At 33.6% G+C, this 19,183-nt stretch overlaps 1 protein-coding gene across 7 annotated transcripts in view; it reads right to left on the bottom strand.

Annotated features, from left to right (window-relative positions):
* The window catches only part of ATRNL1 (attractin like 1), an 817,982-nt gene that overhangs the window by 655,687 nt on the left and 143,112 nt on the right, over positions 1 to 19,183 (bottom strand). For all 7 annotated transcript variants that reach the window (XM_047702609.1, XM_047702610.1, XM_047702611.1 and 4 more), the window contains exons 11-15: positions 17,683 to 17,767; positions 16,009 to 16,217; positions 14,892 to 15,010; positions 10,671 to 10,803; positions 5,964 to 6,145 (exon numbers count right to left, since the gene is read on the bottom strand). In XM_047702609.1, coding sequence (XP_047558565.1) covers positions 5,964 to 6,145; positions 10,671 to 10,803; positions 14,892 to 15,010; positions 16,009 to 16,217; positions 17,683 to 17,767 — 728 coding nt within the window. The remainder of the gene's footprint in view (positions 1 to 5,963; positions 6,146 to 10,670; positions 10,804 to 14,891; positions 15,011 to 16,008; positions 16,218 to 17,682; positions 17,768 to 19,183) is intronic.

Raw genomic sequence — 19,183 nt, 5'->3', positions numbered from 1 at the left:
ACAGACACATAGAACAATGGAACAGAATAGAGAGCCCAGAAATAGAACCTCAACTCTATGGGCAATTAATCTTCAACAAAGCAGGAAAAAATGTCCAATGGAATAAAGACAGTCTCTTCAACCAACAGTGTTGGGGAAAATTGGATAGCCACATGCAGAAAAATGAAACTGGACCAGTTCCTTACACCACACATGAAAATAGACTCAAAACAGATGAAGGACCTCAATGTGAGAAAGGAATCCAGGGGCGCCTGGGTGGCTCAGTGGGTTAAGCCTCAGCCTTCAGCTCAGGTCAAGATCTCAGGGTCCTGGAATCGAGCCCCGTGTTAGGTTCTCTGCTCAGCAGGGAGCCTGCTTCCCTTCCCCTCTCTCTCTCTCTCTGCCTGCCTCTCTGCCTACTTGTGATCTCTCTCTCTCTCTCTCTCTCTGTCAAGTAAATAAATAAAACCATTAAAAAATAAAAAAAGAAAGAAAGAAAGAAAGAAAGAAAGAAAGAAAGAAAGAAAGAAAGAAAGAAAAAGAAAGGAAGGAAGGAAGGAAGGAAGGAAGGAAGGAAGGAAGGAAGGAAGGAACCCATCAAAATCCTTGAGGAGACCACAGGCAGCAACCTCTTTGACCTCAGCCACAGCAACTCCTTCCTAGGAACATTTCCAAAGGCAAGGGAAGCAAGGGCAAAAATGAACATTGGGATTTCATCAAGATCAAAAGCTTTTTACACAGCAAAGGAAACAGTTAACAATACCAAAAGACAACTGAAAAAAATGGGAGAAGGTATTTGCAAACAACATATAAGATAAAGGGCTTGTATCCAAAATCTATAAAGAGCTTATCAAACTCAACACCCAAAGAACAAATAATCCAATCAAGAAATGGGCAGAGGACATCAACAGACATTTCTGCAAAGAAGACATCCAGATGGCCAACAGACTCATGAAAAAATGCTCCACATCACTCGGCATCAGGGAAACACAAATCAAAACCACAATGAGATAGCACCTCACACCAGTCAGAATGGCTAAAATTAACAAGTCAGGAAATGACAGATCTGGTGAGGATGTGGAGAAAGGGGAACCCTCCTACACTGTTGGTAGGAATGCAAGCTGGTGCAACCACTCTGGAAAACAGCATGGAGGTTCCTCAAAAAGTTGAAAATAGAGCTACCCTATGACCCAGCAATTGCACTACTGGGTATTTACCCTAAAGATACAAACGTAGTGATCCGAAGGGGCACGTGCACCCGAATGTTTATAGCAGCAATGTCCACAATAGCCAAACTATGGAAAGAACCTAGATGTCCATCAACAGACGAATGGATAAAGAAGATGTGGTACACATATACAATGGAATACTATGCAGCCATCAAAAGAAATGAAATCTTGCCATTTGCAACAACATGGATGGAACTACAGGATATTATGCTTAGCGAAATAAATCAATCGGAGAAAGACAACTATCATATGATCTCCCTGATATGAGGAAGTGGAGCTGCAACATTAGGGGTTTGGAGGGTAGGAAAAGAATAAATGAAACTAGATGGGATCAGGAGGGAGACACACCATAAGAGACTCTTAATCTCACAAAACAAACTGAGGGTTGCCGGGGGGGGGGGGGGGGTTAGGAGAGGGGGGTGAGGTTATGGACATTGGGGAGAGTATGTGCTATAGTGAGTGCTGTGAAGTGTGTAAACTTGGCGATTCACAGACCTGTACCCCTGGGGCTAATAATACATTATATGTTAATAAAAAAACAAAACAAACAAAACAAATAGATGTTTCTATTGCCTCCCTACAAATATCTTCATCTGCTGGCCAACTCAATGTCCTACAAAAGTTAGCTAGGGCATACTCTAGGAAACTCCTTAAGTCCACATTATTAAGATTTCCATCTTCTTTCCTCATATATTCCATGTCCACTTATTACTGCAATTATCACACTACAGTAAAATTGTGTTTGTCTTCCTAACCATAAATCTCTTTGACAATAGTGATTGTCTTTTTTTTAAATTTTTTTATTTAATTTCTTTTCAGTGTAACAGAATTCATTGTTTATGCACCACGCCCAGTGCTCCATGCAATACGTGCCCTCCATAATACCCACCAACAGGCTCCCCCACCCTCCCATCCCCCCGCCCCTTCAAAACCCTCACCCTCAGATTGTTTTTCAGAGTGCATAGTCTCTCATGGTTCATCTCCCCCTCCAATTTCCCTCAACTCCCTTCTCCTCTCCATCTCCCCATGATTGACTGTCTTTTGATCCCTATTCTCAGCAAGAAGTACATTCCCAAATACACTGAAGGTGCCCCAAAAAATGTTTACTAACTGAATGAATACTGGCTCATTCTTCACAGAAAAATAGTTACAGTTCACACAAAAATGATTTCACAGATCAGTTTTTCACATGAATTTTTTAATTATATAGTTTTTCTTTATTCTATTAATATCAGGCATATAATAAATGTTTGACAGTCAACAAGTATGTTGTGATAACCACTTCAAAATTTTGAATTTTTTTTTAAGATTTTATTTATTTATTTGACAGACAGAGATCATAAGTAGGCAGAGAGAGAGGAAAGGAGGCAGGTTCCCTGCTGAGCAGAAAGCCCAACTCGGGGCTCGATCCCAGGACCCTGGGATCATGACCTCAGCTGAAGGCAGAGGCTTTAACCCACTAAGCCACCCAGGCACCCCAAAATTTTGAATATTTATAAAAGCCTAGGACATAATTAATTTAAACATTTTATTAATGTGTGGGGTAGGGCTCTACAATTAGAAACTGTAATTATAAGTTAAATCATCTCATATTGATACTTTTAAGAAATACACATGCTGGGGCCCAGGTGGCTCAATTGGTTAAGTGGCTGCCTTTGGCTCAGGTCACGATCCCAGGGTCCTGGGACTGAGCCCTGCATCAGACTCGTGCTCAGTGGAGAGCCTGCTTCTCCCTCTCCCTGCTTTCTGCTCTGCCTGCTTGTGCTCTCTCTCTCTAATAAATAAATAAAATCTTTTAAAAAAAACAGAAATATAATTGCTAATATCACCAAAAATGTGAGGGTAAGCAGTGACTGAAGTGAATGTCCATACAAAAATTTCAAAAGGGAGTGAGCACAAGTCCCCTAATATTTTTTTTAACATTTATAAAACCTGTTCTTATGTCACTTTTTAAACACAAGATGCATATTCCTCTGTTACTAGTAAAGGAGAAATCAGCAACCTATTCTTCATCAAAAATCAGGAATTATCTAAGAGATAAAAGGTCCTGTATAAGTACCCAGGGCAGTCAGTGGGGCTGGGGGAGTAGCAGGGCGGATTTCTCATTCACTATGGAAAAATTACAATAGTAATATGGGGCAAATATTTTTCCACAATTAATATCAGTATTAATTATTCATTAAATAAATTCATCTAGTTACCTAAGAATTCTAAATAATGACTCCTGGACATAGTAGTAATAGCAGCAGTGAGAAAGTGATACAAAAAATAACAACCCTCGGGGCACCTGGGTGTTTCAGTCCTTGGGCATCTGCCTTCGGCTCGGGTCATGATCCCAGGGTCCTGGGATCAAGCCCCGCATGGGCTCCCTGCTCAGTGGGGAGCCTGCTTCTCCCTCTCCCACTCCCTCTGCTTGTATTCCCTTTCTCGCTGTGTCTCTATCAGATAAAGAAATAAAATCTTTAAAAAAAATAACAACACTTAAAATGCAAACAATAATAATTACTATACTCCCTCAAAAATAAAACATATATTCTTCATATGCATTATCTTATTTTTTCTGACAATAAACCTACAAAGTAGCTATGATTACTATCCCTATTGCAGATGAAGAATATAGAGCTGGAGAGATTAACTTGCTAGTAAGTTTTAAAGATAAGCGGTATGTCCAATTACATGCTCTCCATCATTTTGATGATGGTCCTCAATGCTCCTTTAAAATCAGCTATACCAAGAAAACATTACTTAAGTATTTCTATAGCAAGTAATTGGTAATATTTGCTCTAAAATATTTTCAAGCCAAAATTGTCTCTTCTATCCTATACAGAGTGGAGCTTTGAAGTACCAACAGACTATTTGTCCAAATAAAAATCATAACTCAAAGTCAAAATAAAGTCGTTGAGATCAGGCCTAATAGAGTTTTCAAAGTAACAGGTGAATTATAGACACACCTACATTATTTGCATAGAAATTATTCTACTTTGTACATTATTGACCATAGGATATCTCTGTGTGTCTTGTGTTTTTATCTTAAATGTGAGGCCAAATCTAGTACAAACTACAAATTTAAGGCATTTATTATTTATTTATTATTTATTATATTTATAAATAAAATAACATATTTTATTCATACATAAATAAAATTTATTTTATTATTTAGTCTTACCACTTACCTGATCTGTTTTGAGTTCTAACTTTATTTTTTTTAAAGATTTTATTTATTTATTTGACAGAGAGAAATCACAAGTAAGCAGAGAGGCAGGCAGAGAGAGAGGAGGAAGCAGGCTCCCCACTGAGCAGAAAGCCCGATGTGGGGCTCGAACCCAGGACCTGGGATCATGACCTGAGCCGAAGGCAGCGGCTTTAACCCACTGAGCCACCCAGGCGCCCCTCTAACTTTATTTTTGAAACAAAATACAAAAATCTGCTATGATGCTATGATGGTTTGTATTAGTATACTTCAAGTAATTACATGAGCTAAGTATTTCAAAACTAGGTTTAGTAAATTATTTCTAAATTTCCTTATATAATCTACTCTTAAGAGTTGACTATATTTTAAAGATCCAAGAGTAGAAAATACTGTAAATTCCTCTTAGAAATAGCTTATAAACTAATATTTTAATAGTTTTCATTTTTTAATTTTTTTATTATGTTCAATTAACCAACATATAGTACATCATTAGTTTTTGATGTAGTGTTCAATGATTCATTAGTTGCATATAACACTCAGGGCTCATCACCACACATGCCCTCCTTAATACCCATCACCTGGTTTTCAAAGAAATATTCCATTTTTTATGGAAATATTTTCCATAAAACCCCCTGAAATATTGAAACAGTTTCTAAGTGCTGTATGTTCCAACAGCTTCTACATACTTTAAAAATTGGTTTTATTTCAGCTAACCCTTAATATATTATTTTAAGCAAATCTACACCTAAAAAAAATAGCATAATTCAAAAACACACACACTCACAAAAAATACATATATGCAAACATAACCAATGTGTTGGTCTAGTGTTTTAATTATTTTTATTATTTCTTTATTTGAGAAAGAGAAAGAGAAAGCCTGAGTCGGAGGAGAAACAGAGGGAAAAGGAGAGAATCCCAAGCCAACTCTGCCTTCAGCAGAGAGGCTCAATCCCAGGACTTATCAGATCATGACCTGAGCCAAAACCAAGAGTCAGACACCCAACTGACTGAGCCAACCATCTGTCCCTCTAGTGTTTTAATTATAAGGGACATCTCAAGTTATGAAGATATTACACTTCAAAACAAATTCTTGGGACACCTGAATGGCCAAGGCAATTAAGCAGCTGCCTTTGGCTCAAGTGATGATTCCAGGCTCCTGGGAAAGAGTCCCCATCCGGCTCCTTGCTCAGCAGGAAGCCTGCTTCTCCCTCTGCTACTCCCCCTACTTATGCTCTCTCTCTGACAAATAAATAAATAAAATCTTTTTTTAAAAAAACTTAATTTTATACACATGTGTTTTTAGGTGTATTTATTCATATGAAATGATTTCTTGGTAAGAAATGTAGTGGTTTACTACGCAAAACATAAGATGAGTAATTTAGAAAATCTTATTCCCAAATACATATACAGATGAAGTCTAGTGCCAATTGACTTTTGAAGTCATGTCCACTTTACTTTCAAGATTTAGTAAAAATAATTTATTTAAAAACAAAAAGAATGAACCATTGCTAGTGATTTTAGGACTTCTTGTGTATTTCCACAATATAAACAAGTAGAGCTGTTACCTGTTGCGTATACTTTTGTATTTCATCCAGAACAAATTCTACTTCTTTTGATGTTGTTAATGAAGCAAGATTTCCGCTGAGATTATAACAATAAAGTTTTGCATTGTCATAGCTTTCTCTACTGGAATTGATTCTAAGACAAGCATCACCAATATGATTCCATCCTTCTCCACAAAGATGAGCTAGTAAAAAAAAAAAAAAAAAAAAATTCTATCTTATTTTTAGATTACCAAAAGGCATGTATATTCTTCAGTTATTTTAGAATTCTAAATACAACTTCTTTATTTGTTTAAATAACTTTCAATGATAAAAATTCTAAGGATGTCAATATGATTTACTAAACAAAATTTATCTAATAGTTTGGTGAAGAATAAAAACAGAAGATATTAATTTTTTTCTTTAATTCTTAAGCATAATATAAGCTATGGCTATAAAATCTGTTAAAATGTGTTGATTGCCTGCTAGCTTTCTTACTGTATTGGCATATGGTATCTCAGTTAATAAAATCGCTACTACATTTACATCTTCAGGTCCAATTTATATAATACAAGATCACTTTAAAGAAAAATAAACACCACGTAACAAAAGCAATTTCAAAGTTATTCCTCCATTCCATATCTAATTTCCATAGCCCTGGTGCACTATTTTGATATAAGCTGGGTTCTTTGATTCTTTAATTATAACAGTAGGGAGATAGGTCTTATTTCTTAATGTTTAATAAAGAAGCTATAATCTTTGCTTTCTAATGTTTATTTTCATACAGATATTCAGGTTTAACATTTATACATACTGTACAATAACAGTGGTTTATCCTTAGGATACAAGCTGATCTTAAAACACTGCTATTTTCTAAAACACATATTTATAAGTACATTATAAAGTTATGCTCTAGTGTGTACTAGCTAATAATAGAGTGCTTCATTAATACACTGTTCTATAAAGTTTGACTATATTTTCGTTTCCATACCACATTAAATGCTTCAGTGCCCTTTGACCTTTCGGCTTTAGATGCAGTAGTGCATATTTTCTGGAATTGTTCTAAAGCTGCAATTCTCAAACATTTTGGTCTCGAGACCCCTTTATTTCTTAAATATTATTGAAGACTTCACAGATCTTTATGTATTTTTTTAATCTATTGGTTTTGACCACATTAAAAATTTTAAATGACCATTTAAAAATATATTTATTTGTTTACTTAAAATTGTAATTTAAAAATTCATTACAGACACACTCGTCCAGCTTTTTGGGGTGTCTTGCCCCTTTATACAGGCCAAAGGAGATGTGTCATCAAATTCTCTCCCTGAGAAAGAGAAACTGACAATTCAAATCAAGCCACGGGCATCAAAAAATTAAGAAAGAACAATGAACGAATAGAGAGGGTCGGATAGACAGATCAAGGATAAAGCAGAGCAAAATGTTCATTGTAGAATCTGGGTGAGGGTACTGGCTGGGTGCCCTCTCTATCATTCTTTCCAGTTTTCTGTACGTGTAAAAATTTTCAAGATAGGGTGCCTGGGTGGCACAGTCAGTTAAGCGTCTGCCTTCAGCTCAGGTCAAGAGGATCAAGCCCCATGTTGGACTCCCTGCTCAGCAGAGAGCCTGCTTCTCCCTCTCTCTCTCTGCCTGCCTCTCTGCCTGCTTGTGTTCTCTCTACCTCTCTGTCAAATAAATAAATAAAATCTTTTAAAAAACGTTTTTCATAATAAAATGTTGGGGGAAAACATTACAACTTAAAATCAAAAGTAGATTTTATTTTAAGAGAAATATAGTCTTCAAAACAGAAAAAAGGGGGCGCCTAGGTGGTTCAGTGGGTTAAGCCTCTGCCTTCAGCTCAGGTCATGGTCTCAGGGTTCTGGGATTGAGCCCTGCATTGGGCTCTCTGCTCAGCAGGGAACCTGCTTCCCCCTCTCTCTCTCTGCCTGCCTCTCTGCCAACTTGTGATCTCTGTCAAATAAATAAATAAAATCATTAAAAAAAAATAGAAAAAAATAGAAAAAAGTATAGCACTCCTGCATTTTTGCAAATCTCTTTAATGTTGGTTTAATATAAGACAAATCTAGTCTCCTATCTACTTCTCCAAACTACTGGAATCATATATTACATAGCTTTGGAAAACTCCATAATAAACCCATGACAGAATCAGAATTTAAAAAGTAAGTAATCATATGAATATTACTAGTTTTGACCTCATGGACCCTCTGAGAGAGTCCATGAGCATGGGGCTCCTGTTCTTTAATAACTGCAGTCCTACCAAATTGGGTACTACGAATAGTACCTAGAACATAACAATACCTCAATAAAGTATAATTATCATTTAATATGATTGTTTAAAACACCTTTATTTTCTTTTTCAGGCTACAGCTATAGCAATCTTCCTTGTCTTCTGGAATCCAAAGTACTTAATCAACTTAAGGAAACAGTATAAAAGTTTTGCTTAATTATGGCTTTTGTTACCTTACTTAATCAAGGAAGATTTCAATTACTTTCACCCTGTCTCATTTTTTTATGAGACGAAAACACTTATTTGACAAATCATACAGATGAAAAGAAACGTATGGGTCTTTGGGGCTAAACTAAATTATATCACTGACCCAGATATTTTGAGGGCTTAGGGTTTGTAATATTGAGAATCAACTCAGCTTCAGAGTTAAGTGGGGAGCAGTAAATTTTTTAAATGAGTTTAGTGAGATAAATTCAAATGCCAAGTTTATGTGAGATCAATTGAAAAATACAATTCACAAATGTTCAAGGGAGAACATAACTCTGGATAGACGGGGTCCTCCATCTGGAGCATTCACTTCCTCAAGACAAGCTGAGTAGAAAACACACTATATATACCCAAATTGCTGCTTAGTAAATATGAACCTAGAACAAGGGGAGTTAATTTATAATGCAATTTTTATTACATTTACTGTATGTTATTTATTATTCTCCAAAATAGCCTGGCCAAGTAGAGCCCTTATACCAAATATTCTTTCCCGGGCAATGAGTAGATGGGTGCTACCAAACATGACTTCACTTATTTTTCCGAACTACCAATGACAATCAAATTCCCTTCTCATTGTAGCAATCTTCCTTTAAATATATATATATAAATTATATATATTTATAAATATATATATTTTATATATATACAAAATAAGATTTGACTGAGGAATATATATATATTCCTCATATAATATATATATATATTCCTCAGTCAAATCTTTTGTTCCAAGATTTTTAAAAAACATTTATTTATTTATATATATAAATAAATATATGTTTATATGTATTTTTTATATATATATATTTCTCAGTCAAATCTTATTTTGGTCCAAGATTTTTTAAAAACATTTATTTATTTATATATAAATATAAATAAATATATGTTTATATATATTTTATATACATATATATTCCTCAGTCAAATCCTATTTTGGTCCAAGATTTTTTAAAAACATTTATTTATTTGAGAGAGGGAGCATACACATGGGGTAAGACGGGTAGAGGGAGAGGGAGAGAGAATCTTAAGCAGGCTCCATGCCCAGCACAGAGCCCAGGTGGGGCTCCATCTCACGACCCTGAGACCATGATGCTCAACCAGCTGCACCAACAGATGCCCCTTGCTCCAAGATTTTTAAAACAACTTTGTAAGTATTTTTTACTGATCTACATGTTGATTTTAGAATTTAACACTTAGATACCAATATTACTTTCAAGTTTAGTGTCATCTCACTATTGCTTTTCAAAACCTGGAACTGCATTAATATTCTCTAATTTTTTTCAAAGTGAACACACATGCACATATCACTGTTTAAAAATTTTAAAGGTCAGTATATAAACAAAACCCACAATTTGAATATTCTAAGATCTGAATGGTACTTGTAAAGGCATTCTAATTTTTATTTTATTACATGAACTTCTAAGCATGACATAGATCCTTTGATGGGATTTCCAAGGACTTTTTAAAGTTACATATGCACAGAAATTTTTCTTTGAAAAAACATAACAAGCAAACAAAAACCACTGGATAGACAAAGGCAAGAATTAACCGCCCAGTTAATAGTTACATTTGCCATTTACAAGCCATGCAGCTTTGAGCAAGTCGCTTAACCGGTGTCTCAGTTTACCTGTATAACAGGAAGATGGAATCGGTTAAATACCTATACTACTCTTCTAGTTTCTGATTTTACCTTTATATTTAAAAGGAAGAGTACTTAGAGTCTACTAAGAAGAGTGTTATATGTAAAAAATAACTTGAAATTGCTTTTTCAAATGGGCTTTTCTCTGGTTTACATAACTTGAGTCTCATTAAATCATATAAAACTTATTATAAAAATTGTTATTTATAATAAAAAAGTAGTCAATAAAAAAGTTCCCAGAATTTCAAAGATAAAGGGCACTTAAAAAACAAACCAAATAGGTTGAAATGTTAACATTCATTAAATCTGGATATTAGTCTCAGTGCTTATTATTTTGTTTCTAAGATATGATTTAAGATATAATCACTAGTATAATAAATATAAGAAATCCTGAACATCTTAAAAGAACTGGAAGCAAATATACAAAATTTCCTTATAGAAACTATGCTATTATTACTCCAATATTATTGTTTATTTGCTATTAATTTAATTTTAGAAACTGGAATGTTCTTACTACATGCTCTTTACTATAATGGCATTCATCTGTGGACTAGAAATTCATTTACCAAATTGAAATCTTTACCTGGTAAAGCCTGGCATTCTTGTTGTCGCTGATCCCACTGGCAATTCAAGTTTAGTGAACAGCTTTTACAGCTGGTAAGTTTGTTACAAATCTGCTCATTTCTCACATGACATTTGGTGTAGTTTTTCACAGACTAGAAAGTTTAAAGATAAAGCATGTTATTTTTCATCTTTTTATAGCAAAAATTCTTAAACTACATCATAAATATAAATCACAAGTAAATTTTAAAATTCAGATTTCTTTTTTTTTTTAAGAATTTATTTGACAGAGAGAGAGAGATATCACAAGTAGGCAGAGAGGCAGGCAGAAAGAGAAGGGGAAGCAGCCTCCCTGCTGAGCAGAGAGCCTGATGCGGGCTTGATCCCAGGACCCCCGAGATCATGACCTGAGCTGAAAGCAGAGGTTTAACCCACTGAGCCACCCCAGATCGAGTTCTACTGAATCAGAATCTCTTTTACTCACTTCTTTAAACTATAGTTTTTGGAACTACAATATATACTTATTGGAAAAAATGTGCACATTTCGTAATTTGAAACAGAAACCATCTAATGAAAACCTTTTCTATTGAATCTGATAATAGGCTTCCATTCAATCAAAAAAGCCAATGCAGAGTCACTGCTCCTCATGACCACATGAAAATTCTAGTCATAATAAAACTATCATACAAACCCCTAGAAATGAAGTAGAAATGATAATAATAAAAAGTAAAGAGATACTTTATCAAAATCAATCTAAAAAGATGAATTATTTTCACAATAACTCAAACTAATTTTATTTCCACAGACATGAAATAATCATTTTGGTCAATTGACACTTCTGTATTTGTCACATTTCCCTTATGGTGGCTGCAAAGAAGCCGCAGAAGTCAGACTTTGACCAATCCTACCATAAAACATAATCATATTTCAACTAAACTCCAGCATTAAGAGATTAAAGTTAAAAAGGTAAAAAAAAAGGGGGGGGGAAGAAAAGAAAAGAAAAAATTTAGGCACCACAGGAACTTTGGTGGGAGTTCCCTACAAACATCAAAGTTCAGATATTTTACAGGATGTCATCAATATCTATGATTAAAATATTTGGTTCAATTCTTTCCATAACTCTTGAGAAGAAAACATAAAGGACTTAATGCTGAACACTGAGGTTCACTTCAATCTTTTTTTTCCTCTATAGATACAAATACTTAACTCAGGCTTTAACTAAGGGAGCTAAATATTTCTTTTTAGTCAATAAAGTTAATAGTTAAAATTTAATTATACCTATCTCACATATAAAAATGGTTGAAGCAACTTTTATCCTCTTGGGTAATTTAAACGTCACCCATCAAATATTTTTCTATAAACTACTATACTTTCCCACATGAAACACACTGCAGTCACCTCAATTCCAAAGATGTTCATTTCTTTAGAGCAAATTACATGTGCTATAAGGTAACAGATAAAAAGCAGATAGATACTAATGTTTGTCATTATTCATCCTAAAAAAAACCAGAGAAGATACATTTTTTTTAATCTCAAATTACTTTGTGACTCTTATTCAACCACATTTTCATTCAGAACATATATACTTTTTCATTGTTACTTTTCCTAATTCATAGTTTTCTGTCTTCATATAGAATATAATATAAATCTTAGCATTATTCTATGTAATAATTAGAATATAGCTCCAAACATTTGTCAGTAACGGAAAAGAAATAAATTTACTCAAACCATCCAATAAATAGAATAACCTGTAAAAATGACAGGAGGATGGCTGAACAACTTGTTAGGATAAAAGAAAGAACAGTTTTAATGCCAGTCTTTAGACTAACAATGGTGTCATTAGAGTCACCATCCAAATAACTCCACTGCTCTTCATTACAAACAGGAGAGTCATTTACTGATGCTGAACCAGTACAATAGATGAAATTATATTTTAATCACACCCAGGGGCCAATTTAACCAATGATGAAAGAAATGACTGCTATTCTGAAACACGGTTGGTAATTTTTAGCCTAATGAACCAAATAAGTAAGCAGGTTATTTGAGGTTTAAGAGCACAAATTATGCAACTTCGAGTAAATATGACCAAATAACAAAATAGGGTGTCAATAGGCATCATTCATACTAAAAGCTCACAGAACTTTCTGTAACCATTAGCATTTGGTTTAGTTTAATCACCATTCTGATCAAACCATCTAAAAGACATTACATCAAAATCTAAATTATAAGTGAAAATTATAAGTGAGTACCATTTGCTCACTTATACTATCTTGACCAGTGCCTTCCTTGTTAACACATCATTTTAAAACATAAAATATAGGGCGCCTGGGCGGCTCAGTTGGTTAAGCGACTGCCTTGGGCTCAGGTCATGATCCTGGTGTCCAGGGATGGAGTCCCATATCGGGTTCCCTGCTCAGTGGGGAATCTGCTTCTCCCGCTGACCCCTCTCCTCTCACGCTCTCTTCTCATTCTCTCTCACTCTCAAATAAATAAATGAAATCTTTAAAAATAAAATAAAATATAAATAAGGTCACTTTATAAAATGAATACTTGATAGTAATTTACATAACACAATTTTTGAGGTACGCATGATTTCATTTAGTTTATTTTTTTTAAGATTTTATTTATTTGACAGACAGAGATCACAAGTAGGCAGAGAGGCAGGCAGAGAGAGAAAGGGGAAAGCAGGCTCCCTGCCGAGCAGAGAGCCCAGTACGGGGCTTGATACCAGGACCCTAGGATCATGACCTGAGCTGAAGGCAGAGGCTTTAACCCACTGTGCGACCCAGGTGCCCCTATTTTCATTTAGTTTAAATGTCTAAACACAATACCTAAACTCATGGTTATCCAACAAAGCTTTAAACACATCTGTTTACAATTTTTATTTAATAACATTCTTCATTTTACTCTTATTCCCATGCTTTATTTTACTCACTAAAATAACCCCCGTTAGACAAATATTAATGCAAATATAAAAAAGCATTTCAAATTTTCAAAGCAGAGTCATGTCCTATTAACGTTAAAATTCATATAAAATTGAAGTATATCTGTTACTAAAGCTACTTATATCACGGGAGAGTATATACCAACAAAATATGTATGAAAGCAAAGGTTTCAATCTGATGAGTTAATAACTGAAAAATTTCCACCATTTTAAGTTCTGAATATTATTATAGTACAGAACCATAAAACAAATATTTTTAAATATGACTGTTTATTAAAAAATTTTTGATGATACAATAAAGATTTTTTACTTAACTTTCAAATTCTCTTTTCTTTACCTTTTATCTCCACAGAGTATTCTGAAAAAATAAGTGAATACTTTTGGTGATTAATAAAAATTAAAAAAAAAATAATGTATGTTACATTTAGTTGAAAATATGTAAGGACATCATTTAGTGGTTTAAGCTATAGCCCAGTAAGAGAATTCTTGGTCCTACTATAGTTTTTAATCCTTTTAATGTTATACTTATTAATACTTTTTGAAATTTTTCTTTCCAATTGTTGACATCTTAAAAACATGGGATATTTTGATACTACCTGCTTAAAAGATTAATTTTTGCTGCTCTTAATCCGTTTTCATCTACCATACATATTAATTTCATTACTTTTTTTTCAATTGTCTACTTAAAGTGGGGTTTCTCAAACTTAACCCTATTGACATTTTGAGCCAGATACTTGTGTTTTGTGGAAGAGTTCATGCATTATGGAATTTTAACAGCATTCCTGGCCTCTTCTAGATGCCAGGAGCAGCCCCACAGTTGTGACAACCAAAAATGTTGACACACGTTGCCAAATGTCCCTTAAGGCACAAAACTGCCTGTGGTTGAGAACCACTGATCTAAAGAGACAAAGGGAAAGTGCCACTGTCAACCTCTGAGTAAACGTACACACAAAGCCTGTGAACAAAACATAAGACCACACTACTACCACGCATGTGTATGTCTGACCAGAATCCCACGGAAATCATTCCAATACTTACCCATATAATGGGTCTATCAGCACAGAAGACTACATTTATAGTTCTAGTCTTTTTTTAAAGGGCATGGGAAGAAGCAAAAGTTATTGGAATCTAGACTAACAAATCTGAGCAAGAAGCTGGAGTGACTTCACCAAACAGTGAGGGATTCCTTCCATATTTTCATTGATGTGTGAGGTGCTGCCTGCACCAGGCTACTAAATGGGAGCTAATGACTGGAAGCAGCCAAGCTAGCCACATCACCGTTCACCCATAAATACTAACCACACTGCAGTTGCTGTTTGCAGAAATGCATTTCTTGTCATCACACCACTGGCACCCGTTGGTATTGGCAGCACAGCTGGCACAGTCTGCGTATCTGTAGCATCTGTCGTCAGGAGCAGCTGTGGGACAAATGGGAGACGAGTGCGTCAGGGTGAGAAAGAAAATGTCACACTTCTTCATTCACACATTTTTAACACCTGTCTAAGAATCACTAAGACATTTTACACCATAAATATGGCCAAAAACATGAAAATAACAGCTTCAATATGAACTTAACTTCATATTGAATTTGAATTGTGTTTGCAGGTTTTGAGATTCCTCCTACCCTCATTTTAATTATTCAGTCTACCAGGATCCTACTGCCATTTAACATTTATCCAGTATGGAGGGGGAAAGACTTACAGGTTTTTTATTTAAAAAACCATTACTACACATCGAAAAGAAACATTATAACAAATACTCATTGGTTATCATTCTTCATAAAGATATTCAGAGGCATCACAGTAATCATAGATTCACTGAAAATACATAACTAATTGTAGCATAAAAAAATGCATAAAAGTCCCAGCCATTTAAAGGAAACTGAACAATTTTTATCCAAATCATTCACTCATATTTACTAGCAATTTTTCATGTTTGATTTACTTATTCAATATTTTATAATAAGTATTAAACTAAAACATTAGTCATCAAAATTCTAGAAAATCTTTTAACTCTGTGGTTGGCTTGGCAATATTAAAGAAGGAAAAAAACTACCAAGCGCAGAATAAATTATTTCATTGTATTTCTTAGAAACACAGTAGTTCTTAGAGTATACTTTAAAGCATTTTTTACTTATATAGGAAAATAGTTCATATAAATGTGTGCATGACCATGTTATACATAAAATATTGGTATATGTAATATTACATATAGAATTAAAAGAGAAAACTAAAAATAGCTAATAAAAAATTGTTAATCACTGCTAAGTTCAAACTTTAAAATTCCTAACTAAAGGATTATGAATTTTTAATTCTAAAAGCCATACCAAGGTAACTCTTATAAGCAAAATGTATTACTAGTTCTGGCCAAGTAGAGAAGATTTATGCCAGAGAGGAAGAAAAAAAAGAAAAACTACCTGTTTTAGGAGGGCATTTTGCCCTAAGGATATTATTACTATTTCCAGATTCCCAAGATTCACAGTGATTTTTATTCCAAATACATTTTATTCCAGGACCAGCATTCTTACAAAGTTCTTCATCTCTGAAAGCCTTGCAATTTGGAGGCTTGTAAACAAGGATATCATTAAGGAGCACACTAGAAAATCCTCCAAATATATACATGGACCTATTAAAAAAAAAAAAAAAACCAAAGAAACAATATTAAGAAAAGTCTAACCTACTAGTTTGAAAAATAAATTTAAATACATTTATCAAGGTAGTAAATAATTTTTCTTAGAAATAGAAAATGCCTCTACATGGATAATAAGATACACTTTAGAACTGCTATCTAGAATTACAATTTTTTAATACTGACAGTGAACTTAGATACAGAATCTGTGTTTCAGTTTTTACTAACCTCTTAAGAAATAAACCAAAGATAAAATATCAAAAAGATATTCAAAACTTCAATTCAGGAAAAGAAGTCCAGACAATTGCGAAATTAATTCAACTACCAGTGCCAAAGAATTCTATACCCTAAAAAAGCATAATTTTTATTTCCAACATTATGAATAAGTAGAAAAGATCAGAAAATGCTTCAATATTATCTTTTATTATTTAAAAAGAGTAAAATAAAAGTCAACCAACACAGTATTGCAAAAAAGAAGTCTAGAGGTTTTAGGTATAAACTCTGAATTTCATTTATTACTGTTTTGAAAGCTAACTGATACCAATTACAGAGTTTCATTGTGGTTAACTTCTACATGCTTTTAGTACCATCCTGAAGAATTTTTACATAAATAGATTAAGGTGGTGATAAAATAAACCTATAAAAATGTCATTATAAATTACAAATTTTAAGCTAATGAATGACCTATTGTTTCCTGCCACATTACCAAATTTTTGCTGTAGAAATAGAAAAATGAGGGCACCTGGGTGGCTGAGTTGGTTAAGCATCAGCCTTTGGTTCAGGTCATGATGCCAGAGTCCTGGTCTTCAGTCCCACATCAGGCTCCCTGCTCAGCAGGGAGTCTGCTTCTCCCTCTATCTCTACCCCCTGCTCACAATCTCTCTCTCTCTCTCTCTCTCTCTCTCTCTCTCTCTCTCTCACACACACACACACTTTCTAATAAATAAATTAAATCTTTTTTAAAAAAGAAAAGAAAAATGCTACTAACTTAAAAGAAGGTAACTTAATGATCATCCCATCCAAAATCCCAAGGGATATAAAGATATTAAAGTTTAGAGACATTAAGGGATTTGTCAAAAATCACAGGGTTAATGACAGAACTAAAATGAGAATCTAATTCTTCTCACTTTCCTTGTTCTCCTTGATAGAAATAAGCAGCTAGCCTTTTTATCATCAGTTTGACCTTTTTTAAAGAAGACATTCATTGATCTCTACAAAAAGAAAAGAAGGCAGGATGATTTTTTTTTTAAGTATCTTTGGTTTTATCTCAGTTTTAACTGTCTGACTGCTCCCCTTTCTCTTAAATATATTTGAACACAAAAGAATGAAGGATACGGTTAACGAACCAAAATGTAGTCCACAGCAGACTAGGGATACCCAATTCCATTAAGTACAAATGATAATTTTTAAAAAGAGTAACAGAATATGTGGATAGTATGACTGACAAATGTATGTTTTTTACCCATTAATAACAACTGCAGAGTGTCCGAATCTGTTGACATCTCTATGAAGATTTGGTTTTGGTAATATTTTCCATTCATCACAAGCTAGAAAAAAGAGAACAGCAAAACATAAAAAATGAAATAAAACAATAAATCAAGACAAATACTATAAAACCATCTTTGGTCAAATTGAAGATACAATAACTAAAATTAGGAAGACTTCCATTAACTTGCCATGACCTACAATTTAATAACACTACTCAACTGGCATCATTCCTTAAATAAAAACAACTTCTGCATAAAATTCCCACAAATAAATTTAAGTGTATGAGAATGATGAAAATGGAAAAAAATTAGGCGTATAGTTTTTAATTGGAGGATAATTCCAAAGACATATCTTTATTAAATAAATCAAGGCTCATAGAGTAAACTACATGAACACCAATACTGGGCAAACCTATTAGGAAATTAAATTACTATACCAAATTTTACATTCATGCTTATGAAATTAAATGGAATATAAATAACATTCAGTGAAATAATGCCTAAAAATGGAATCATCAAAATAAAAGCATTAAATCATTTTAATGATTTGGTATTTCAAAACAACAGAGTTCATTTTATATAAAACAGAATGACTTCAGTAGCAAAAATCGAGAAAAAAATTTAAAAGCCTAAATAATTCGTGAGCTATATAAAAATATGAAAAGAAAAATGATAATAGAAAACTGTGTATCATTTCAATATAACCTAGCTCAAAATTGACACATACACTAACATAGCTTTTGAGATGTTAAATATTCAGTTTTCAGTTACTAGGGACATCCTCAGGACAGTGTTTTAGATTTCATCTTCTTAGACATGCCCTATCTAAAGGCAGGCAGTAGTATTTAATAAAAACACAGAGATGTAACAAATTTTTAAAAACAAATCTTATTTTTAGGCAGTTTAGAAGCCCTCTGGGAACACAACAATAATCTAAAATACAGTTAGTTGTAGAAGTTAAAGTTGTAATAAATTACTTGTTTTCCTATTCATGTGATTACCTCTTTAACACTAGTAATAAAATAATAATTGGGTTTTAATTCAATATCACTACTAATGAAGATCAAAGAAATTATAAAAACCAAAATCATGGTTTAAAAAATAAAACTTTTAAAACTGTTTTAGAAAACAGATAGCAATTAAACACACCTTGAATTACATCTCCTGAAGTCTATTCCAAAGAACACAAATCCCCCCCAAGAGAAGTTATTCCTTAGTTTATATAATCTCTCTCCTTAATTCAGAAAATACATCTGCCTATTAAATACTCTCAAAAGAGAGTACAGACATATAGAAGCCTAACTATACCTAAAACAATGTTCCCAATATTTTATCCACAGAATCACTTTTCATGTTATACTTTTCACATTAACATTTCTAAGAGCCAATGCTCTGAATATCACATTTTGGGAAATACTATGAAGGAGGCCTATACATACAATCAACATTCTGGTCAATTTTACATGTTACAGTTCA

Source organism: Lutra lutra, chromosome 14 (genome assembly GCF_902655055.1).
Source record: "Lutra lutra chromosome 14, mLutLut1.2, whole genome shotgun sequence".
Taxonomy (NCBI): Eukaryota; Metazoa; Chordata; class Mammalia; order Carnivora; family Mustelidae; genus Lutra; species Lutra lutra.
The sequence above is the reverse complement of the archived record's forward strand: the minus strand, read 5'-3'. Positions and strand labels throughout refer to the sequence as shown.